This window comes from Ammospiza nelsoni, chromosome 4 (genome assembly GCF_027579445.1).
Source record: "Ammospiza nelsoni isolate bAmmNel1 chromosome 4, bAmmNel1.pri, whole genome shotgun sequence".
Classification (NCBI taxonomy): domain Eukaryota; kingdom Metazoa; phylum Chordata; class Aves; order Passeriformes; family Passerellidae; genus Ammospiza; species Ammospiza nelsoni.
The window spans coordinates 20,914,533-20,939,437 of NC_080636.1; the positions used below are offsets into that span (position 1 = coordinate 20,914,533).

Consider the following 24,905-nt stretch of genomic DNA (forward strand, 5'->3'; position numbering starts at 1 on the left):
GGGCGCTGCGTGCTCTCCGTCTCCGCCCTCGGGGAGGGGGAGCGCGGTGCCGGGGCGAGCAGTGGGTGATGGGGAATAGGCGAGCGCAGTGCTGAGGTCCTCTTGGGCCGGATGAGCCGAGGCTTGGCGCCGCGGCGGTGGCGGGGCTGGAGGAGGGGGCGAAGGAGGCTGTAGGGGCGGCCCCCGCTCCGGCTGCCCTGAGGGGAAGGAGCCCCCGACCATGGAAATCGAGAACATCGTGGCCAACACGGTGCTGCTGAAAGCCCGGGAGGGTGAGAGCCGCGGGGCGAGGCGAAGAAGGAGGAGAAGCGGGAGTTCGAGGCGGGGCGGGCTGAGGACGTCTGTTGGGGGAGGAGAAGGGTCTGAGGTGAGGGGTAAAGGGGCCCGCGAGGAGGGGGAGAGGAAGTGATGGAGGAGAAGAGGCTGGGAGGGAGGAGAGGCTGCCGGGCAGGGGTCGGGGCGGGGCGGGGACCCCTCGGGGTGGCGGTGGGAGCCCTCCCGGGGCGGGCGGAGAGTCCCGGGCAGTGCCCCGAGGCACCTGCCCTGCTCCTCCCGCGGGATCTGCTCGGAGTTACCGGCTTGTGGCTTTGCTTCTGAAAAAACACCCCTTCCTCCTTCTCCCTTGGTTCTAATAGTGTTTTTACCGGATGTTTTAAAAAGGTCGTTAATCTGTAAGTTCTCAGTTTGTTTATAAATATAAATGCTTATGGATATAAAGTGACATAAATCTTCTCTGGAAAAACCTTGCACTCCATCTTGCTGAAATTCCTGCCTGTGAAAAACGTAGCTGTTGAATGTGACCTGTACTCTGCAGTCGAATATTTTGTATTATCCTAATCCAAAAGTGTGCTGTTTGCCATTAGATTAACACTTACAGTTTGACACCCCAGAACACCTTGAGCTGCAGATTCCTCCCCCCAGCTAACAAACGTTTTGGGTAGATAATTAGTTTTAGTATAGCACGTGGCTGCTGTTTGAAAAAACATCCTGACCTGAGATTGTCCTACTGCTTTTTCGTGTATATAACTGTCCATTAAATGGCCACTTGAATGTCTCCCTGGATTACCAATGTACTTTGTGCAGAGTATATTTTTTCAGCTTTGAAATGTGCATGTTCTTTTTGGATTGGATCCTCCTTGTCTTAATTGTGTTGAGAAGTCCCATTAGTTAAGCTGGAGCTGTTTAAAGTGAGTAAGAGCAGCAGAATCTGCCTCTGTATGTTTTGCAAGTTCCTCCAACTCTAAATGGGTTTGGCACTTACGCCATATGTGTATCCAGTTAAATTTGCCTTAAGCAGCAAGAGAGGAAAATCAGCTTTTTGACTTTGAAGTGGGGTTTAAAAAACAGAACAGTGATCACAATTTTGGGCCATTTTCCAGCCTTAGCTGAAGAGACCACCTCAAACTAGAGGACATGTTTTGGCTGGTTTCAGTGACGGTAACATGTCTGTGGTGGTGCTGCCTGAATTTGGAATTTGCATTGAAGTCATCTGAGAAATGAAGGGAAAGTGGAATCTGGCTCAAAAACTTCACTGTGCCCAAACCCTCACCACAAAGAGCGGAGTGGTAATCTGCAGAGGCTTTCAAGTGGATGCTTAATGTCAGGCTGCCTCTTTAGTTAAGGTTTCACTATGTTTAAAATAAATTATAGTGGTAGAACTGACCAAACAAGATATTTTAATGAACTAAATGAAAGTCTGAGAGCAGCTGATGTGAAGATCAGTTTTACCTGCTGTGAAACTTTAAAAAGTAATGGTAATAATCTGTTACTCTCTTTGTGCCTTCAATTGGCCTGGGCTCTGTTGTGTAAGCATGCACACAAAAAATGAGTTCTGGCTTTGAAACTCTAGAACTCCATTGATCAATTGGTAGAAGGTCTTTTACCTTTTCAGGTCTCAACCCCTGTGCATGGGGTACTTTTTATGTCACATTTTTCAAAACCCTCCTTGAAAAGAAAGTATTTTCTGTCTGTTGCCTGCTCTGGCTGCTCTGGGAATGTCTGGTTTACTCCATCTGTCTGGTTTACTCCATTTCATAAAATCCCTGCCCCAGCTCTGTTCTTATGTGCCTTCCATTGCCAGGCAATGGGATTTGTGAAGTTAGTGTGTGAGATAGGTGTTTTAATATATTCTTTGCTAAAATGGCCTCACAACTGGGACAGAAGAGGAGACTTTCAGATTACTTTCCTTCCCACATTTCTATTATCACACTCTATAGTGTATGGAGGGGTGGGATAGCATGGAAAAGTGCACAATTATTTCTTGTGGAAGAAAGTAAATTCCAAAGCTACTGTACAATAGCAGCTTCACTTATTTTCATGTGTAGGCTTTAGCCATGTCAGTAATCCTCCTCTGTGTAGGTGAGAGAAGGTGTTCACCTGGATAACAACAAATTAGTTGTACAAGCAAATAACATGTAAATGACTCTGCTCTTATTCTTTGTTTGTGGTGCATGTCAAAAGAAATCAGTGAGGCTTAATTGTGGCATGGGTCAGTCCAACTTGAGACTCTTTTCTGATGAAGATGAGAGTACTAAAAGGTTGTACCCTTGAATACATCTTTCAAAGTCTTTTAACCCCAGAGATATGTCATTTGCCTCTTGTAAATATAGAAACAATAAAAGATGTGTACCTGTCCACTTCTGGTTAGAGTATGACAGGTGGGATGGGAATGTAGAAATTCCCAATAAATAACACCAAATCTTACCTGAGCACATAAACTGGATTTGTACACATCATTTTCCTCTAATTTTAGGTACTCTAATACTTCTGGATGTGACTATCATTTGGGTTTTACATTTGTAGGTGTGCAGAATCAGCACACCTTGAACAGCAAGGTTCATGTCTATCATTTAAATCTGATTTGATACACAGAAAGTAAATTTGTTGTCTCTATGTTATTAGAGGGCAAGGAACTCAGGTAAAAAGATTCTGTTCTTGTTACTTTCTTCTCTTATACAATAAAAAAGAAAGTGCTCTTGCTTTGTGTTTCTAGATTATCTACCTGCTCACTCAGTCTTACTGTTGGCTTATTTCATTAGAGGTGTGAATCTTCTAATTCAGTTTGTGTGGGGATAACATCTGTTTATAGGAGTTTACTAATTCCATTTCACAGGTCATGCAAAACCCCTAGCTTCCCCCCAGCCTCAAAAGTTTAAATTTTGTCTCTAAGAGGATGTTCAGAGCTTTTAATAACACACCATTTAATAGAAGAAGCCTATCTCTTTTCATTAAAGATTTGTAATGTCTCTGTAGCAACTGCAACATCTCTTTATGATAATAAGGGAAGCCCTCAGGATTCCTTATCCTCTTTTCAAGCCACTTGGTAAATAATCAAATGCCAGTTCTTTGTACCTGTGGGTGTTAGTGATAACATAATGTATGATTCTTGAATGTGCCTACAACTAGAAAATGCTATGATGGCACAAAGTACTCTTTGGTACTCCATGGACGAAAGATTTAGGAGTTGGGAGCTGTACTGGGAGTTTTTCTTTCCTTGTTCTGTTTTTCAGTTGACCTGCTTCTGCCAAAAGCTGGCCTGTCCCTGGAGGGATTTGCCTTCAGAGGAAAGCTGCAGTGCAAGGTGTTTTGGGATTCCCTGTCCCGGTTGCCTGAGGGTTGTGGCCCTCTGTGTCAATCCTGCTCTTTCCTCTTGTGATACATTACTTTTTGAGAGAAACCTGTATGTGGGAAGGAAAAAGGGGAAAGCTTCCTGTTAAGGTGACCCCAGTGGTGGAACAAGCGCCTACTACTGAGGTGACTCAGTAGGAAAACAAGAGATTCTAAAGCAAACTCAAACTCGATCTCAGGAGTGCTGAAGTGCAGGGACTGAGGTACAAAACCACGTAAGTATTTAGTGATAGTGATGTATGAACTGAGATTGCAAGCTTTCACACCAGGCAGTCCATGTTCTCCTTACTCAGGTTTGTGTGAAAGAGTAGTGTACAACACTGTTTTCTAGTTGTGTATCAGAACAGAGAAATTAACACATTCATTTCTTTCCCAGCAGAAAAATATTTTAAATTAGTTTCACTTGAAGGACATTGAAGAATTTGTCCCATAAATGGAGAGAAATAATAAATATAAACACGGTTATTCTGAAAAACAACAGTTCCACCCCCAATTTTTATTTTATGTTCACTTTTCTCTTTATATTTATATCTTCTGTCTTTATTCCAGTCACTCTCAGTAAATCCTTTGAGTAAGCCCCGAATTCATTTCAGCATCCCACACATAGTCTGTGATGTTGGGAAGGAAAGAAATTAATCCCTGTATGTTTTAAACTCCTTAGGAGCCTTTCTTTTTTCATTGCCTAAAGTAATAGTCTCAAAAAAATACACCCAGAGGGTAGATGCATCGTTCCTTTGAAGTCAGTGGCAGTGTACTCCAGGTGAGGATCTATGCCAAGAGTGAGTACATTTTAAAGATACCTGGTCCATTTGCATCCCCTTTAAAATTCATTTATATTACTGTGGCAGGAGCAGTTTGGGAATGAGAATTGGGTCTGCTGTTAGGCACAGAAAATCCTCTGATATTATCATTGATTTTGGCTAAATTAAGGTCATGCCTCAAATAAATTTCCCCCCAGCTCTTGGTTTGTATGGTTGTAGCCTGTGGGTTGCAGAATGGCTGAGGCAGTTGCCAGCTGGATCCATGAACCAGTCCAGGGTATGTGGGTTTTTGAGGTGGTTTTTTCCTTATGTTGCTGGGTTTTGGGTTTGGGGTTTTCTTCCCAAAGTCGGTTTTCAGATGAATCAGTAAGCTCCTGCAGATTTGATAATTGCTAGGTGCAGTCCAAGGATGGATTTAGAAGGAAGGAACTTTTCAGTAGCAGAATGTGATCACAGTTTGTCTTATATGAATCCTCTAAGATACTTGTTTCAGAATAATTATCTTAATGATGTATTCTTCACAGAAAATGAGCAGTCCACTCAAATAGTGAGCTTTATCTGTCTGGGCTTGAAAGCAATTGAAATCATTCTGGAAGCAAAATAAATCCTAATTTTGCCTGCAGTATAAGGCAATATTTCAGTACAGTGTTGATGATACAAGGAAGGTATCCTATTTTGTGTGTGTTTTTGTAACCAGGAAGATAATTCTATGGAGATTGCTCAGATCAGTTTGGCTATTGAACTGAACTGAATTCTTTAATTATTTCAGGGGTAGGACAAGTGGGAAAGCAAAGCACACTCATGCCCAGAAAGTCCACCAGCAGCAAATACAAATTTTAGCGTGAGAGTGCTGAGAGTTTTTGTAGTTGCCTTTAATTGTTGTCAGTTCTTCCCTCATTTGCCTCCTATGTTCTATTGCACTCTTATTGCATTGTGCTTTAAATTGCTGTAAACTCGTTGTGGCAGGAAACATGTCTTCCTGTGTTTGTACAGAATTATGCACAATGCCTGCCTTTTTGTCCTTTATTTAATGAACTGTAAGGAGAATGCATGTGGGCAAGTTGGAATCTAAAAAAATTACATTTACTAAATAAACACAACACGGGATGTCTAGTAATTGATACACGCTGCTGCTTTGCTTATTTCAAATGTGGCAATTTGAAATAAGCAATAGAGGTTTCACAATCAGCTTAAAGGAATTTTATTTCTGTAATATCTGTTGCACTCTTAGTGTACTATCATGCTAAAAAATTCCTTGTTTGTTGACTCTAAAATTGCAGTGTTCTGGGTGTTTTTTTCCCTGTGTAAACCCTGTTCATTGGCTGGTTAGAGACATCTCGAGATGTATACAGAGATGTTACAATGTCTCGCTGCAAGAACCGATTAATAAATGTTAAGATCAGTTACATTTACTCGGGCTGATCCAAGCTTTCCTTTCCACACCTAATCGGTGAAGTGCGGAGGGTGTGCTCTGGCATTCCGACGTGTGCGCATGATCGCTGGAGCTGCATAGAGAGCCCGTGTGAAGAACCAGTTGTTCGAGTGGTGTTAGCTGGGGAACAATAAATGATTGTGCACGTAAACAAACGGCACAAATGTTCACGGGAGAGCTGGGCTTTTGACTGCCTGCTGGGTTACTGCCTTGACAGAGCCCTCCAGTATTACCTTGCTGGAGCCCAGCTCCATGCACTTGAATCCAGGAATGTGAGGACTATCATCTTGTAAATGCCATAGTGATCTGTAATCTATAGATACCTTTTGTTTATTTATTGTACTACTTGCGTTTTTGCTTCTGTTTGCATGCAGAAGTACCTTGGCCTTTGTAATGCTGGTGAGTTAGGTGCTCAGGTTTCTGCCAAAACCTGAATTTTCAGCCAGGTGATTCTGATAAGTTTACTGAGAACTGGTCAGATTGCATTTATCATATGTGTGGGGGGAAACAAAACCATCAACAACAACAACAAACCCCCTTTCTCCATAGAAAAGTGTTGCCACTCTCCTTAACGTAGTTGTTAAGCTGTGACCAGGCTTGAGTTTATACAAGCTTGTATTTTGTCAAAATACAACTTGATACAAGTTGTGTTTTGTAGAAAAGATACATCTGGCCTGCAGAATGGAGAAGGTTGTTGTGAACCCCCGCAGCAGTGCCTTATGAGCTGTCTCCAGAAGCATGACAGCCTTCCTCAAGTGATGGTATGTGTGAGCTGGTCTTCTAGTTTGAACTTGATGCTGTTCCAGTGTTATGGTTTGATCTGAGGAGCTGAGGTATTAATTCCACACTGGTTTGTGCCTTGAAGGTGGATCTTGCCCAATAAGGGCATAAAAGCAAAATTTGTTACTCAATGAGTAGTGTTTATAAATGCCTGTATAGCATAAGGTCATAGTTAAACAGGAATGGTTTGATTTTTTTTTTTTTTAGTGAAAGGTTTTAATCCTTATTGTGAGTGGTTTGAAGAAAAATGTGTCTGGAACTAGGAGAAGATTTGAATTCATGTGAGTTTTAAATCTATTAGGAAACTTGCCTGGAACTGCCTTTGCTGTGGGAAAGACATATTTTAAGGCAGTGTCTGTACCCAGCTTATTTTCATGTGTCTCCGTGTAGATGATGTAGAGCTCCTGCATCAATTGTTTTGCATTTTTCCTTGAACCAATTGATTTGATTTATACACTAAAGGCCTGCTGTAGGTTGTCATCTTGTTGCAGTCTCAGGCTTTCTGAGTTTATCTGGGTGTGGTCTAGTATGACTTTCTCAGCTGGTATCTGACAATCTGGTTTGTGGAATCAGTTTTGCAAGAATGAAGTTGTAGCAATCGTGCACCCCAGCGCTACAGAGCTGTGTGCTGCTCAGCCTCAGATTCAGGCAGGAGAGCTGGGGCACAAAAAACTCACTGCCACAATCTCAGTGCCAGTAAAGAAGGATTCTACATGGCAGAATCCAAAGTCATTTTCTCAAGGAAAACTGATTTAATGATGTGCAGTGAACATTGTGCTCGCTGAAATGGGAGTCAGTCTGCAGTCAGGTCTGCAAGGAAGATCTCTGTGGCTCTCAAAGTGCATCTGAGGACTTAAAACATATTCTTATTTCTTGACATAGGTTGTGGCCACAGCAGTTTCATTTTTTACAACTAGGTGTGGTTTTACTGATGAATAAACCAACTGCATCACCTTACATACATTTTTCAAATATTTCTCTGAAGGTTAAAAAAAGCTGAAATAAAACATTTTGCCCATACCATATTCTAGTGCAGTGATCTAACTGAATTTTGTATGTATCTTTTTAAAAAGCAAAAATGGGAAAGAGTTAAATGTTGAAATTGTAACTCTAAGAAGTAATTTGGGGAGAAGCAAAAGGTTCTTGTGTACCTGAAAATGTAATTGAAGTTTCTCGTCACTCTAATGGTTTATTGCTGCACCCACCCTTCTCTTTCTACAAGATGAGTTCACTTCAAGCTGGACATTGCTTTTAGCCATGATTCCTTCTGAAAGAGGCAAAAATCAGTAATTCATCTGAGCCACAGAGGTCAACCAGAAAGCACCTTAACCTAATGGCTTTCTGGCTCTTCTGTTGGAAAGTGAGCTCCTGGTCTTTCTGGAAGAATTTTATCTGAAGTGTTTTAGAATGAGATTCAGAATAGAAGCTCTGAAATCAATATTAAGCCACTTTCAAACCACAAGTGTTATAATTTGATTTGATACTTCTTTTAAACTGCCTCAGAAATGGAAAAGGATTTTGCTATTAGAGAATAACGTGACAAACAAATTGGCCTCCTGCCATAACTGTTACCAGAAATGGCTCTTTACATTACTGGGACCTACAGACTTGTACAGTTGCATTTGCTGTAAATACAAGAACATTCAGTTCAGAGAGAAGTGAGAGCACATTGATTTAGTTGATACTGCTAAGCACTTGATTCTTGTGTATCATTAATAAATTACATGTAGCCTTTATAGACTTCTGTAGGATGGTGAATTCAGTTGCATTCTAGCATGTGTTCTCTTTTTGTAAAATGAAGTTCATAATGGTCACATCGTAAGTAAGTGACCAAATATTTGGGCAAAATGCAGCCCTTTTTGTGTTGGACTGGAAGTAAAATGCACTAGTCATCCTCTCCTTTTTGATGAGTTGGGTTTTTAATTTGACAGTGCTTCAGAAAGTAGTATTCTTGATATAGATCCCATTTTACATTTTACAAACAGCAGTGTGATATGAATTTGGGTTAGGTTTATCATCCTTGATCAGTACTGATGGTGTGGTGTCATGCACAATTGAGTGTTTCTGGGCTGTTTCTAACAGAAGCAGTTTAACCTCTGTGCACCTTGCAGGTTAGTGTGACCTGGCTGAACCTGACACTTCTAGCCATTGTTTTCATGATCACATAATCTATACCCAGGCCTTGTTATTCAGTGAGTGTGTATAGGCTACCTGTTAATATTCCTTGATTTTCTTTGTGTTCACTTCTGTTAGAAGGGTGTTATGTTTTGTTTTGATTTGATTTTCTTCAAGCATATATTCAACTTCTTTTTAAGTTCAAAAATATATTGTTAGAATAGTCGCAGTTTGTTTTAATGATGCTGGTAAGTCTCATTATTAGTTCTGGTACTGCTTGAAATATAGGATGAGAAGTAAATTCCATATTTTGTGTTTTAAGACTTTATGGAAGGCAAATGACCTGCAAAGTGATTATTAGAAAATGAAGTGCAGAAGTTTGCATTTTTTTAGAAAGTAGGTGTCAGTTCAAAGAATGTCCATAAGCCATCATTTATAGATGATTTATTCTTTATTTTTTTACCTTTCTAGGGACACTAGAGTTGAGAATGTTTTGTTGCAGCAGCAGAGTAAGATGTCAATATTTCTGTTAGCAAGGATAAATTTGGTATGAACCAAAAAAATTTGGTGTGAATTTGGTATGAACCAAGGTCCACCAAGCTGGAACTGGTCTAACTGCATAGGTGGAATGGTTCAAGAAGCTGTATGTTTGAGTAAAGAGGGGCTTTAAAAAAATACATGTTTTGTTGTTCTGAAGATTTTAGTTCCTTTCACCCTAACAATTTACTTCTGAAAGAGTTTGGTACCCTTTGCTGCTTAGTTTCTATTCAGGTTACATTGGGTAACTCCCTTCCTTTTTCTCCTATTGTGGTTAGCAGTGTGTATTGCTTTGGTACAGTGAGAAAGCCTCTGTGCAGATTTGCTGCTGCTCTGTCATGTGGAAATGCATCTGATCATATAGCTTAGTAAAATCTTCTAAAGTCTTTTGCAGCACTAAATTACTCTTCCACAGAAATGTTTTGGATCTGAAAGTGTGTATGTGTTCCTGTCTTTCGCTGCTTTTTTGATAAGTATGCCTATCTTCTGTAAAGGAAATTGGCCAGGGTAATGTGCTGAAACACAGATGCGTTTCAAATGTAACACAGATCTGTTTTTTTAGAAACTGAGAAAAACATTGTGGTAGTTTTAAAAAATCAATACTAATTCAACACCAGTGCTGTGAAATCTGAAGCACTGAAAATATCTAAATGTTACAACAGCTAAGTTCTTCCTGGTATCCTTGTATGGTCTAGAGTAAATAGTGTGTATTTGAGCTATGCCCTCACATTTATTACTGGGATCTACTCTTACTACTATCACTGACCTTAAACAGACAGTATTTATGTACAACTTTATTATTGAAAAATGTGTTTAAGAACTTTGTTCTTGGTATTTTGTTACTCAACTTTATTTTCTTCTATTCTTTACCATAGTTGAGAGATAATTCTCAAATTTTTTTTTTTGTTTCATCTTTGATGTTTCAGTTTTGTTTGTGATTTTCAAAGTACCTATTTGAATTTGTCTTTTCTCTGCAGAGATGTTCTACATACACAGACAAAATGCGAAGGATTTGTCTTGGAAAAGACTTTACATGAAACATGAAAAAAAGCATTAAAGTTCTTCTGTATCACATTTGTTATTGGTTTGGATATCCTTCCAGATGGATTTCTTTCTAGGCATGAAAAGTAGTCTGACACATCTGTGTAGAACTGACCTAATTTTATGCTGTTAATGGTATGTTCAATTTTACTCTGATTCTGTACTGTGTTTTATATTATTCATATTTTCCTCTAGGCAAACGGAGTGGGCGTAGTAAAAAATGGAAAGAGATGCTGAAGTTGCCCCCTGTCAGTCACTGTGAGGGTATTCGGTGCTCCATCGGTGAGTGTCCTGTAAAATACACCCTCTTCTGTGAGACAGAAGGACAAGAGTTTGGTGCTGGTAATGGAAAGGATTCTGTCTTGCTTCTAAATGCTAAATAGCAAAAAAAAAAAAAAAAGTATTAAACTTGTAATATGATGGAGAACTGAGGAAAAAATAAAATTTATGAGATGTTAAAAAGTATATCACAGCTCCTTGTTTGTTAAAGGAAAATGTTCCTAAAGAATAGATTTTCAAAACCTTGAATTAGAAAAAGGGCTCACATTATGAATTGATGGTAATATATTTTACCCTTTTCCTTAATGCCTTGTAATAGTTTTTTAAACCTTTGTGTTATAATCTTGTATTCCCTCTTTCCAAACAATCTTGTTTGCTTTGGTGTTGCTGTTTCACAGTATGGTTGCTTTTTGCACCCTAATCTAAATGCACCTCAAGCATATAATTCAGTGTGCTTTTAGTAAATGGGGTAGTCAGTAGAATACAGATGTGACTGAAGAGTGTTTCACTATTCCTTGGAATAACTGCATATTTATGGTACCTTTGATAAACCTGTTAATGTAAAATCTTCATGTTTGAGTGATGTTTTTCTGACCTCAAGTGGGAGTAATGACTATCCTACTACAAAAATAAAAATAAATAAAGATATTTATATTTTTTCCCAGAAAGAGACTATAACCAGCTTTGTGACAAACAGCCAATAGGAAGACTTCTCTTCAGACAGTTCTGTGATTCTAGACCAGATTTGAAAAGATGCATTGAATTTCTGGATGCAGTGGTAAGTAGTGAGAAATGTATGATGGCTATCAGTAGGCAGAGTCTTATATATTCTTGTATGTAAATATTGGATTTTTGTGCTGGTTTTGCTGAGATAGAGTTAATTTTCTTTATTGTATCTCATTTAGTGCTCTATTTTGGATTTCAGACCAAGATAATGTTGGGAACAAGGATGTTTTAGTTCTTGCTGAACAGGGATTCCGCAGTGTCAAAGCCTTTGTGTTCCTCATGCTGCCCTATAAGAGAGGAGGCTGATGTGCAAGGAGCAAGGAGTTGAGGGTGGACACTGCCAGGATAGCTGAGCCCAAAGAATATCCCATACCATATGGTGCTGTGCTCAGCAATAAAAGCTGGGGGAAGAAGGAGAAGGGGGGAAGGTACAATTTGCCAGCTAGCTGTTACATGTGGGAATGAAGCCCTGCCTTCCTGGGAATGGCCAATGGGAAGAAATGAATGAATTTCTTACTTTGCTTTGCTTGTACCTGCAGCTTTGCTTTATCAAACTGTCTTTATTTCAAGCTGTGAGATTTCTTACTTCTGCCCTTCCGCTTATGAGTGGGGGGAAGTGAGTGGGCACCTGTGGGGGGTTTAGCTGCCTGCCTGTTTAAGACACAACCATTTTGTTAATTTTCTCTATACACCTCTGTTTCCTTATGCTGTATACTTGAAAACATAGTGTGAAAACATAGTCTTTGCTGGCTGTAAAGCTATAACTTCTGATGGATGTCAAAAAACCGTCTCTGTTACTAAAGGAAAATGTTTAGTGTTGACTGTGAAGTCTCTGCCATCTTGATGTGGCCCAAGCTACAGAAAAGGGCATGATGGGAAAGAGAGAAGCAATTTTAGGAAGATGTGCTAGGCTTCTAAAGCCTGAAAGGGTGTCTGCATTATGAATATTACTTGCTATACTCAGCCTTCAAAATGTTATTAACATAGACTTAAAAATGTTGCAACTTGCATGGAAGCCCTAGGCTACATAGCATGTGCTAATTAAAAAGCATATAATGGAGATGGAAATTTAGAGAACCATCTAAGGAAGGAGAAAAAACAATCCTTTTGAGACTAAGGGAAAAGATCTTGATATCTAATGCTGAAGAACAAGGGAGGAAGGAAGTGTGCCCACAGCTACATTTTGCAAAAAATCCTCAGCCCAAAACCCTCCTGGGGAGGGGGAAAGTAGTGAGGAGATTAGGCAGGCACAAAACAGCCCTTAAGAGAAGAATAGCTCAGAGCTTTTGATTCTTTGTCCCTCACAGTTAATCCAAGAGCAATAAGATACAGTCTCAAACTGAGTTTGCTGACAAAAGAACAGGTTTTCTCAGTCCAGCCATTTTTGTTCTTACATGCAGAGAACAAATGACCAAAGAAGACAGAAGTAGGGTAATGCTGCTGCTTGCATGCAGCCCAAACTACAATACTGGAATGTAAGATGACTCTGGAAGAGGCAGGGTGTAAGGCATGTACATGGGATTATTGCTGTGCCTCCTATTTCACTGTGTCTTCCTTCCCCTTTGGTAGTAAAAACTGAGGCACTAGATCAGCTAAAAAAGAATTTAAGTGTCAAATAGGTGGAATTGTTTATATTTGTCAAAGAACCTGTGTGCAATTGGGCTTATTCCCCAGGTGTGTTTCACTTTTGTGACTCCCAGGAGCTGTTTGAGCACCAGATTGCAGAGACTAGATTGACAGTTGGAGACTGAATGGATTGAATGGAAATCCAGAATAGTGCAGCTTTCATTCCTGAAGTGAATATAAATACAAACCAGAGCCCTTAATGAGTGCCATGCACTGACAACTGTGGATTTACCCCTAATGGTTACAACTTCTGCACACATTTTAATCTTTATATCTTAGATAAGGAGTAGCAAAATCTTTGGCAGCATAAAAGAGAATGAATCTTAGGCATGACTGTAAGGCAGGTGTGTCCTTGCTCTAGAGATGTAATTTTCAGGTAAAACTGTCTCTAAGAAGTAACTAACTGAAAAATTTGCACTGTTTTGAAATATGCAACCTATAATGTTTTGTGGATTGCAACACTTCTGTGAATGAACAAAGACTGGCATAGCTCAGATAATCTGATATAAGGGATGGTTTCACTATTTACTTTTTTGTATTTGTTGTTTAACTTCCATTTGAAAAATCAGGGGGAAGAATTATTCTTGGGAATCATTGAAACAAGACAGCCTTTAGTGACTCTTGTGATCTGAAACTAGCATCCTATCTTGATCAAGGATGTGAGATAAAATATCTGCTATCTCTTATAGATGGTTCCTGAGTTAGCCTGATTCCCTTTTGTGGACTTCAGCAAGATTTGATCTTTTAGGGGTTGAGGGGTTTCTTTCGTTGGTATTCTTTGTAAGGCAATACAGGAAACAAAAGCTGAGGCTGTGTGCTTTTTACCTTGGCTTTTGCCAAGCTTAGCTTTTTGAGATATTAAAAAAATTCTAGGCTTACTTTTTTGGGGAAAAAGAAATTCCCAAAATGAAATATCATAGCCTTAAAAACCTTGCATCGTAGTTAATGGAGTTTTCTGACTCTTTTACATGAAGCAATGTGATTTCAGCAGTGTGATAATTTCTGGAGTCCAAAATCAAGGTGGTACCAATGCTGTGTTGTCTGCCTGTACTGAATACTGAGTCTGGTAAGGTCCAGTTCTTGGGAAGGCATGACCTAAAAGTCTGGAGTCAGCTTGGCTTTACAGAAAGAAGAGTTGTGAAATAATTGAATGTAAGTGACAGAACTTAAAGTGAGGAATGAGTTATCCAATCTAGTGACTCATTTCACCAGCTAGGGACAGGCTTACTCACATATGAAAAGGAATCAGTGACAGTTCAAACTTCCCTGTAAGTACCAGAAATATTTGGAAAGGCCACCTCTCAAACTTCCTTTTAAATTACACTATCCACTTAAAACAGTATGCCTAATTAATTGTATTAAATTAGTGTTAAAGATGCTAAGCACACTGCTGAACTTTAGGTTGATAAACTTTTCTGACTTGCTCAGGTTGATTAGCAGTTGCAGAAGTATTCCTCACCATTTCCTTTCCACTTGTTGTGGAATTGAACAGCAGAAATTATGACTTGCATTTGGATTGATGGATTTGAGTAGTGTGCTGAAGTGGGTGATACCATAATGTTGCAGTAAAAAAAGATGTTGATGACTTGAGTCAGTGTTGATTGATTGTCATTAATGGCAGAACTGGAAATCAGGAATTCCATTATTTCCAGTATTGTGTGTATTTGGTTCTTGGACTGTCATTTTTTAGTGTTCTAGTTTTCTTTATAAAGGTAAATAACTTCTGATTACATCAATTACTTGTAATTTCCAATGAGGTTTCTAATGATTGTTGTCTCAATAAGCCCCACTGTTGTTTTGTTTGATACAGTTCTCCATCCTGGAAGTCTGCCATGTATTCTTTGTTCCTAGGTGCATGCATTTAAATCCTGAAATATGAAATAAGCTTTGATTGAGTTGGCCCAGCTAACAAACCTAATACATATTGCTATTTGAGATTGCTTTTTTCTAATTTATCTTTCCCCAGATTTGGGGTTCTCTTGAAATCTTGTAACTTCTGATGTCTGCTTCTAGATTATTCCATAAAATTATTAATAGTAAGTACTCCTTGGAGTTTTTCAGTAGTAGTGTCTGTGTGGTGATTTGTTCGTTGTGGATTTTTTCCATAAGTAGCCACTTCTGGAGCTCTGTTCAGCTGCCAATTGTTTATCTGCAAAAAGCACTGTGTTACACAATTCTCTTTTTCTTCATCTCAGTACCAGATGTTACTAAGTTAAAAAACTTTCAAGATTTGTATCTAATCAATTTAATTTTTCAAAAAATTATGTAGGGTTTGGTTTAGATCTCATTTATAAGCTTGTAGAAAATAGTTTTATCCTGGTTTTACCCAAAACTGAAGCAAAGAATAACACATGAAGGGAAAAAAGTACAGTGAAGAAAAAGCTGATTATTGTACTCCTGATTATTTTCCATCTGGGTCATTCTGTCCTACAACACTGCATAAATACTATTTAATTGTAGTTGATCTAGTTTAACCTCTAGGATGCAGTTTCTGTAATTGCATTTAGACTAATTGTTAGATTTTGTATGTTTTCCAAAGATTAAATTCCATATGCTTTGTTTTTTCCTTAGGACTGTTCTTCATACATGTTTCACCTTATAGCCTTCTGTTTCTTTTATATTAGGAGTATTGTGTTATTCATGATCAAATTTACCTATCATCATGTAAAAGATGCCAAGTGACTGTGAACATAATAAAATTTTCAATTCCATTTCCCTAGGCAGAATACGAGGTATCTTCAGATGAAAAGCGCATAGACTGTGGCCTCAAAGTTTTAGAGACATACTTCACTAATGGGGTAAATATATTGCAAAAATTTCCTCAAGTGCTTTGGAAATGTCAGATAAATAGAGAGATATAAGTGGTTGCATTGTTTTTAGTAAATTGACTTTCAAACTTCATTGATCCCATTTTTGTCTTTCTGAGAGGTGTGCTGCCTTCTAAAATTCTGCTCAATCAGCTTGAGTAGAAACCTTGACTGATCTCTGCTTTTAAATAACTACTACAATTACAATTTATGCTCCATTTAACACCTACAGAAAATAATACACCGAGTTAATTTGTTTTTATGTCATCTGAAGTCTTTTAGACTCCTGTGTGGCCTTGGTTGTTTGCTGTAAATTTTCAGAATTGCTGCAGGTTTTCACAAAGTGAAATGCTGTTTTCTTCTGAAGCATTCTGTTACTTTGTTTTCCATGGTAATCATTAGTAGCTGATTTTTTACATTTATCAAATGTCTTTTCTTTGGTATCCAGTGGAAGCTTTTCTGTGGATATATAATTCCATATTTGCTTTTTATGAAGAGATGTTCCTTCTGCTTCTCTTGCTTTGGTCATCTTATACAAAAGGCCTTGAAGATGCCTCATAAGCAGATGGAATCTTAATTTGTACACCTTTTTGAGAATTTCTTTGCGACTACCGTAATTCACGTACATTTTTCAAAAAACTCCAGATTTCTTTGATCTGGTTTGAAATAGTTTCCCAGCCTGCATTTGTGTTTCTTTCTCCTTCTTTCCATCCTGCCAAGCCAAAGAGATGACTTGCTTTTTTGGTGGTAGACTTATGGAAAGAAAAAGAAATTTGACTTATTGCCAAGTTTATTCCCCCAGATACTGAAATAGTAAATAACTGAAATAACTTTCAATGCATTGTTCTGTAACAGGTAAGAAATAAAAATTTTGCTCAAATACAACTTTCTTGATTTTCTCTTTAGTGAAACTGTTCCATTCCTTTAACTGTATTAAAAAATTTAATTTATCTTTGAATACAAAACTTTTAGTTTTTGTATTGATTTACGTGCTTTCATTGTTGCTTTCCTTTCTTTTTTATTATGTTAAGTCTGCAGCACACTTGCCAGAAATACCTCAGGAAACAGTAAATGAATGTAAAGCAAGACTGGAAAAGAACCCTTCTAAGGATCTTTTCATGGACTGTACTAGGTAAGTTAAAAATGCCTAGTGCTAAGTTTGGGAATTACAAGAGAAATTTATGTGTTTCTAAGGAAAGTGAAATATGAAGTTGTTATACCCAGAAGTACTGAGTCCCGAAAATGAGTAAGTAAAGTAAGAAACTTGGAACAGATTTATTAGAGGATTGGGTTTCCTTCAGATGTGATTTAGATGTTTGACTTTTGCAGAGCTTTTTTTTTAATGCTGCTTTTGCATAAAATCACACTGTTGTCTGACACCAAGAATTCTGTAAGATAAATGATATTTCTCTTTACTGTATTCGTACTTTTTGAGAGACTCTCTTCCATTATGGAGGTACTCAGAAAAATATGAAATTATAAGTTGAAGCTTGAAAGGTTTCTGAACAACTTTAGACATTTAAGGTTCTTGAAAACAGGTTTAACTGAGGCCAACACTTATGTGCCATTAAGATGGCTGATTAGAGGATCACTTGTAATAGCTAACACAAAACAATACAACTTGGTTTTGTTCTGCAGTCATGGAGTGATATTTCACACAGTAGTAGCAGGGGAGGCTTGTCTTGGAGGGATGGTACATGTTTATGAGTGTTACATGTCTTTCTAAAGCCTTTATGTTTCTAATATTTCTGGTTCTTCAAGGCATGCTTGATCATGTCTGAAGGATGACTACAGGTTTTGTCACTGCTTGGGTCATCTCCCTGGCAACAGAAATAAGCATGCTTTGTTAGAAGCTGAGATTATAAGATTGAAAGGGCTGTGTGAGAACAGCTCATAAAACATGTCTCAAATGGAGTGTCTCATGTAGATCATCCCCTTTCCCCTGTCCAATAAAGACCTGACTACAGTTTGAATGACTTCTTTCCCTCCCCACCTCCATCTTGGTGTGGTTCTTTTAAGGTACTTGGTGTTCAAGGTTTGGATATGGCTTTTAGAACTTCAATTTCAAATCCTAGAAAAAAAATGTATTTACCAGTCTCCAAAGAATGCATGAAACCTTGTAGATTCTTTCAGAGTTCATATTTGCAGGGTCATACATGCATAAAAAGCTGCTGAGAAGCTGATGTTTAAGAGGGTTTGAAGACAATGAAAATGAAGAGGTCAAAGTGTCTAGTTCTATAAGCAGCAGTAGTTTGGCCTTCACAAGTGTTTTGACAGGAACAATTTTCTGTTACAGTTTTCTGTCTCACTTTGTGAGACATTTAGGTCAAAACCATTGTAGAGCGTAGTGGTGATGTTTTTCTGCCTACAGCTTCATTGATATGTTTAAATATATGTCTATAGATTGATAGCACCTCTTGCTTCAACAGCCTTTTTCAGAAGAAGATGGATTTTATTTTTCTGTTTATTTTCCTGCTAGAATTGTCCATGAGTACCTAAGCAAAAGACCTTTTGAAGCTTACCAGGAGAGTGTGTATTTTTCCCGTTTCTTACAATGGAAATGGCTGGAAAAGTAAGTTTATTTATAATGTTTGGATTATAATTTAGCTTTGCTTTGTGGCAAATTTTGATTTTTATGCTGGAAATGCTGTAGAGCTGAGTGCTGAATGAGAGATTGCCTGTCTAAGAAATTATGATCTGAAAGACAAGATGTAAAGGATGATGTTGATGGATAGTAGGAGAACCAGGACTCCAATGGAACTGTCTGTCTGTAACCTTTAAGTGATGAATCTTAAGTCTTTAAGTGGCATTGGATGCAAATTCAGAAATATTTTGCTGTCAAGTGTGCAGTGGAATACCAATCTTTCTTGGGAATACTCTCATCCTTTAGTTTCAAACTTGATCTAATGAGTAGTTAGTAAACAGATTAATCTAGTATTATAACCCACTGGGTAATTGGATTGGTACTAGGTTTTTTAGGGTGGTACAGATTCAGATCTAGTAATTACAAGATAGCAAGATTTACATATTATATATGTATCAGAATGTAGTACATTCAAATCAATACTAGGTGAGTGTCCAGACTCTTTCAGAAGGCTGAAATTGTTACAAATTGACTCAAATTCAGCCCACTGTGATCACACATTCAAACATTAAGGTGCTTGAGCACTGATTTTGTTGTAAATTCCAATTATCCAATGTCTTTATTTTACTGAATTGTTTGCAAAACCCAGTAAGAGAACTAGGGAAGTCACTCAAATTTTCTACTAAATGAACCTCCACTGTTGTCCTAAGAGCAAAGCTGCAGTAAGAGTGAGTGCTCATTTAAAGCAAACACAGGAAAAGCCAGTCCCTTGTGATAGCCCTGCTCTGACACATTCAGGAGAGTTTTAGCATAGAGGGATCAACAGCTCTACTGCCTCCAGTTATCTGTTCCTCCTCCTCTGCATCAATACCCTAACAAATTGGCTCTTGAACTGCTCTTGCATACCACAACTCTTTCTTTAGTAAAAAGCAAAGTGAAATCAGCGATGGTTTACCTTTTAAAATGCCACATTGTCAGCATGATCCCACTGAAATACAGTCTGCCTGCGTGTCAGCGAGTCAATAAGGGAGGCGGCAGGAGGTGACGATGGCCTGTGCTGGGAGCACGGCAGGCTCTGACTGAGGCAGCAAAGGGCCGACCTGGGCAGCTTTCCTTCCTGCTGTCGGCAGTGCCTGGTGACCAGATGAGGGAGCCCACGTTTCTTAGCAGAGCACCCCTTTCGTTTGAAATTCAGCTCATTATGGTACTTCTACAGGAGGTTAAGGCAGCATCTGTTCAGAAATGTGTCAGAACAAAAAGGAAAAAATGAAGACAGACCTCGGGGTGGGGAGGGATTGCTAACATTTGTAATTCCTGTTGCAGTAATTGATTGTTTCTGTTAATCAGGCAGCCAGTAACCAAACACACGTTTAGGCATTACCGAGTACTGGGCAAAGGTGGATTTGGAGAGGTGAGTACAGAAGTATCTTTCTGCGAGGCACTTCTAAAGGAATCAAAGAAAAAGGGGAGTCTGTTTAACTCTTGTCTCTATCAATCTACATTTGACACATCACCTGGCAAGCTGTTGTCAATGCAAACTGTTTTAATGTGTTAAAGCATTGTAGGTCATGCACAAAGCTGCAGAAAATTTGTAATGACTGACAACAGTCACTTCTATTTAGAAATGTCATTTGGAAATGAGAATTTAGTTGCAATTTGCTAATTATGTAGAATATTCATGAACCTAATTTAAAATCTATAGATTTTAATAATTCTGTTTATAATTTATTGAACTGCCTCTGTACATATTTTAACCAGTGCCCTATATGGAAGGAGAGTGCAACTAAATTACCATTATCTTTCTCCTGGTTTATTGTGATATGAATATTTGTCCTTGACACATCCTAGGACGCTTAGCACTGTTACTGTAGTCACTTGTTTCACTAACACAGGATCCACAGTTTTGCTAAACTATTTAACCCCCAAAGAAATGAACTTGCCTCTGTATAATCACTTTTTCTACTTCTGTTACAGTTTTTGTGAACCTTTAAAGTTTAATGAGCAACGGCTCTGATACTTACAGACTATAATTTTCTGACAGCATTAAAGAGGTTGAAAAGAAAGTTAAATTTATCTAAAAAGCCTCAAGCATCTCTGACACACTATCCTTCTTTTTGTAGGTGTGTGCCTGTCAAGTACGGGCAACAGGAAAAATGTATGCTTGCAAAAAGCTAGAAAAAAAGAGAATAAAGAAGAGGAAAGGGGAATCAATGGCTCTAAATGAAAAAAGAATTCTAGAAAAAGTGAATAGTAGGTTTGTAGTAAGTATCTACTTTCTATTTTCAGAAATTTATCTTGTTTGCTTCATTTATCTCTTCCAGGAACTTGTGGGCACAAAACTCTTTTTAAAATTGATTTAAGGAGTGCATGAGAGGAATTATTGATACAATAATAAATACATTTTGTATGTGATTGGGAATAGTTCAGTGCACAAGGATTATTTTTGGTCCACCTGCTTTATTTCTGACAGCCAGAACATTAAGGCAGGGTTTGAGCATGCTGATGCCACTGAATCTTTGTCCTCTGCTTAATTTTATATCCTGAGGTATTTTCATAGCATTTGTTACTCCATTGCTAATATATTTTAAGACAAACATGACATTTTAATCCTGTATTGATTCAGGTTATATTGCTTTGCTGTGTACCAAGGCTTAAAGCAGTATCTTGGATGTGAAACAATTAACTTTTTAATGGAATTTCCATGTAATGGAAATCTTAGTTTTAATACCTAAGCATTTGTAACTTATGTAAATTATGCTCTGTTAGTAGCTCTAATTACTAAGCAGCATAAGTTAAAATGTTCAAAGATACACCAAGTAAAACTTTCCCCAGGTAATGTTTACTTTTTAATTGAAATGTCATTTAAATGTTAATTTCAAATACACTTTGCTTTGGTTTGAAATCCATTTACTTATAAATTTTGTATTGCTGTTCAGAGGATTTTAAAGTACTTGTTTTAGAGGGTAGTGAAAGTTATTTATAAATATATATGTATAAAACATGTATGTATGCATTTTCTGATAAGTTTTATGTATTAGAAAAACCACTGTAGAATACTGCCAGCTACAAGAAAAATTAAGAACTTGCTGGCCAGAGACATTAATATTTTAAACTATTGTAAATTATGGTTTTGTATAAATATGCTAATGTTATTTTTGCACAAGGCTTCTGTGCTTAAATTGATTGAAACTGAATCCAGGGAGTACCTGACTTGATCCATAAATTATTAAAACAGTGAAACTTCTATTTTTGAGTAACATTTTTTTCAGCATATGTAAACACTGTAAATCAATAATTGATCCATGTTGAATTTGAAATTGCTTTATAAAATTGAGGATGAGTTATTTTCTTCTTGCTATCCAATGGTGGTTTTTATGCAACAGAGAAGATCTAGGTCTAGCATTTGCAGTAATGCTGGTTTTGAAGTGGGCAGATAACTTGTCATGCCTCTGTCACAAGTACAGTCATAAATAGCTGGACACAGCAGTTAAAACCACCAAATGGGAAGCTATGCCTTGAGTAGCTGATTTGAGTAGCTGATTTCTGTATTTATTTAGTTTTATTATTTAGTATTGTATTTATACTTCTGAAGGAAGAGTTTGGTTCTGTTACTGAATTAAAACAATCATTACTTGTACACATTTAAAATAAATGTTTTGAGTTTAAAAAAAACCCACCCTACTTTTTTTTTTACCTAGCTAGTTTACCTAATGTAAGCTAAGTATGTTTGAATTCCATTGCCCTTCGTACAAGGTAGGTAATTTTGAAGATCCTACCAGATGATCATTTGCATAGCATAACTTTTTTTATTGCAAATGAATTTGTAACTTAAGCAGTTAAATTTTGTGGTATATTACATTGTGTTAAGTGGGGAGGGTTTTGTTTTATTTCACAAGTTTACTTTAAAACTTTAAATGCACTTTAAAATCTTTTACCTAAAACCTGAAAAAAATGTGGTGCTTTGTCCTTGCCTATCAGCACCACATTTCAAGTACAGTGAGAAGAAAGATTGTAAGGAGTTGTACTGAGTCTTTACTGTTGGCAAGTTCTAAATGAGGGAAATATGCAGTTACCTGGGGGGAGGCAGGGGTAGAAATAGAAACTACACATTTGATTTAAAATAATTTGAGTTCCTCTAGGGCAGTTTTGAGTCTCGTAGTTCAGGAAGATGGTTTGGCAGTGCATAATTCATGAGATATTAATAAAATCAGGAATATGCTCATGCTGCCTGGACAAAGAGTAATACAGGTAGCATGCAGCTGAGGGGCATCATCAATAAATGTATTTTCTGGGTATCTGAACAGATCTGCCACTAAGCTTTTGAGTTGTGTGTCTGGTTTGTGTACACAGGCAAATTAGTCTGAATTCCTTTGTGTCTACCAGTACTCTGCAGGAATGATTTTCCACTTGTTCTTTTTGCCTTAAAAAAGGATACATAAGTTGATTGTATTGGAAAAAAGATATGTGAATTGTTTTGGGGTTTATGAATGATTAATGGTTGTGTTCTCACTATGCCCATTTTTAGGTTAGTTTATCCTATACATATGAGACAAAAGATGCCCTGTGTTTAGTGTTAACCATAATGAATGGAGGGGATCTGAAGTTTCACATATATAACATGGGAAATCCTGGCTTTGATGAAGAAAGGGCTATTTTCTATGCTGCAGAACTGTGCTGTGGTCTGGAGGATTTGCAAAGGGAGAGAATTGTTTACAGGTGAGTGTCATCTACACTTACTTGTACTTTTCCACATCTCTTCAATGTTGAACATATTAATTGTTTTCTACTGAAACAAGTTTGTATTTTAATTTTGTAGGAAAAGAATAAAAAAAAAACTTAGTTGCCCTTTTCATGGCATATCCCTAGGAATATATGTCTTATGTCTTCTTGCTGTTGATTTAAGTCTTGATGCTTGATATATTTTAAAACAGTATAAAATGAAATTAAACTATGATTTACAAAGCAAATTAATTTATAATTTTAATGCATAAGTTTTAGGAGTATGGCATTTTATTCCTGCCCACTCTAAAGTAATTCACACTCTAGAAGTCCCTGGCTGCATTGCATGTTACACTCCCAAAGGTAACAGGATAGTCATAGCCCATGTGAAAAGCTCCTTCTTCTGTTTTAGTTTCAGATTCCTCCAATAAAATTATTATTGCCTTTGAATTAATGAAACTATCAGAAGCTTTATGCATTGCAATTGAGATTGTATGCTTTTAATGCTCTGTTTTGTCTCTGTACATACATCATTTAACCCCTGGTATGCATTAATGTTACAGAACAAGCAAACAAACTTAGTGGTGGACCAAGAATGCTTTCCTTGTACTTGTGCTGTGTAACACCAGGTGTCCCACACACAGACACACAGAGTGGGAAGTGGCAGAAGCAGAGTGAATCAGGTTTATGCTGGTGGTTGGATGTGGTTCCCTAGAGAATTTGGCCAGTCTTGCAATATTACACACTGTGTTTTGGCATACACATAGGAGGGAAGCAGGGGTGAGACATTTCATCAGCTACAAGTAGGTCATTTTACATTGTTCAAATGAAAACAAAACTGATTGTTTAAAATACAAAATAACAAAAAAAGCCCAAATGAAACAAAAGAGCCCAAACCACAGCCCCGTGTTTAGGCCCAACTTGTTAGCTGTTTGCCCACAAAACAACTTTCAAACACTTATGTTAAATCCTACTGTTCTTCAGTTTTTTTACCTCTGATCTCTCCTGGTTTCTCTGCTATTGTAATCTCATATTTAATATCCATTTATTAACATTATCAGGATTGTTGAGACTTAAAACCATGAGAAGCAGAGCATCTTTATGACTTTTGTATATAGTTAATATCATAAGATAATGAAACTTTACCATGAATACGCATATTACAGAACATCAATTAACCAATATGTGGGGGGAAAAACCCTACTTAGATTTTTTGGTGAACAGTTTTCTCTCATTTAGAATGGCAACTCTAGAGTCATTCTTCCTAAATTTTTTTCTTTTATGTTATTCAGATTCTTCTTCTTGTCACAACTGTATGTATATATGTATAGATACATATTGTTTTTAAGAATCTATTTCAATAGCTGATTCTTTAGCCAACTACTGGGTTTTATGTGTCTATTTCTGGCTTATATTTATGGTGGAATAAATCTAAGAGACCATCTCAGTCCACATGCTTACTGATACATACCACAATTACACACATATAAAAAATAACCATTAAAAATTAACAATATATATTATAACAATGTTTAGTGCACTATTATAAATAATAATGTACATTATACATTTTATACAAATTTTCATGCATATATATATATATGTATGTGTATCTTCAGGAGAATCTGCTAGGGATAAATCCTAGCAAAACTTCTGATTCAGCTTGAATGACTCCCCAAATTTTCCTTGAGCAGGGAAAAATTCAAACATTCCATTCAATATTTTCTTTTGTTCTCAAAGTAAAAATGCACAAGATGCAAAATTGCAATGCTGAATTTATTGCCCTTTTAGTATTTCCTGAGTCTTGCTATCATTTAATAGTTAAAAAATGTTGTTTGTGAAACTTTGATGTTTACAGAAAAGTAATAGGA

General features: G+C 37.5%; 1 protein-coding gene across 2 annotated transcripts in view; it reads left to right on the forward strand.

Moving 5' to 3' along the window:
* Nucleotides 1-67: 67 nt before the first annotated feature.
* GRK4 (G protein-coupled receptor kinase 4) overlaps nucleotides 68-24,905 on the forward strand; it is a 35,261-nt gene continuing 10,423 nt past the window's right edge. Inside the window, exons 1-9 of one of the 2 annotated variants that reach the window (XM_059470361.1) lie at nucleotides 68-272; nucleotides 10,489-10,575; nucleotides 11,238-11,350; nucleotides 15,645-15,722; nucleotides 16,763-16,863; nucleotides 18,211-18,303; nucleotides 19,663-19,726; nucleotides 20,436-20,576; nucleotides 22,841-23,031. In XM_059470361.1, coding sequence (XP_059326344.1) covers nucleotides 221-272; nucleotides 10,489-10,575; nucleotides 11,238-11,350; nucleotides 15,645-15,722; nucleotides 16,763-16,863; nucleotides 18,211-18,303; nucleotides 19,663-19,726; nucleotides 20,436-20,576; nucleotides 22,841-23,031 — 920 coding nt within the window. In that variant the 5' untranslated portion in view covers nucleotides 68-220. Of the gene's footprint in view, nucleotides 273-3,607; nucleotides 3,843-10,488; nucleotides 10,576-11,237; nucleotides 11,351-15,644; nucleotides 15,723-16,762; nucleotides 16,864-18,210; nucleotides 18,304-19,662; nucleotides 19,727-20,435; nucleotides 20,577-22,840; nucleotides 23,032-24,905 lie in introns of those variants that run through there. The other variant, XM_059470362.1, reaches the window with a different exon arrangement.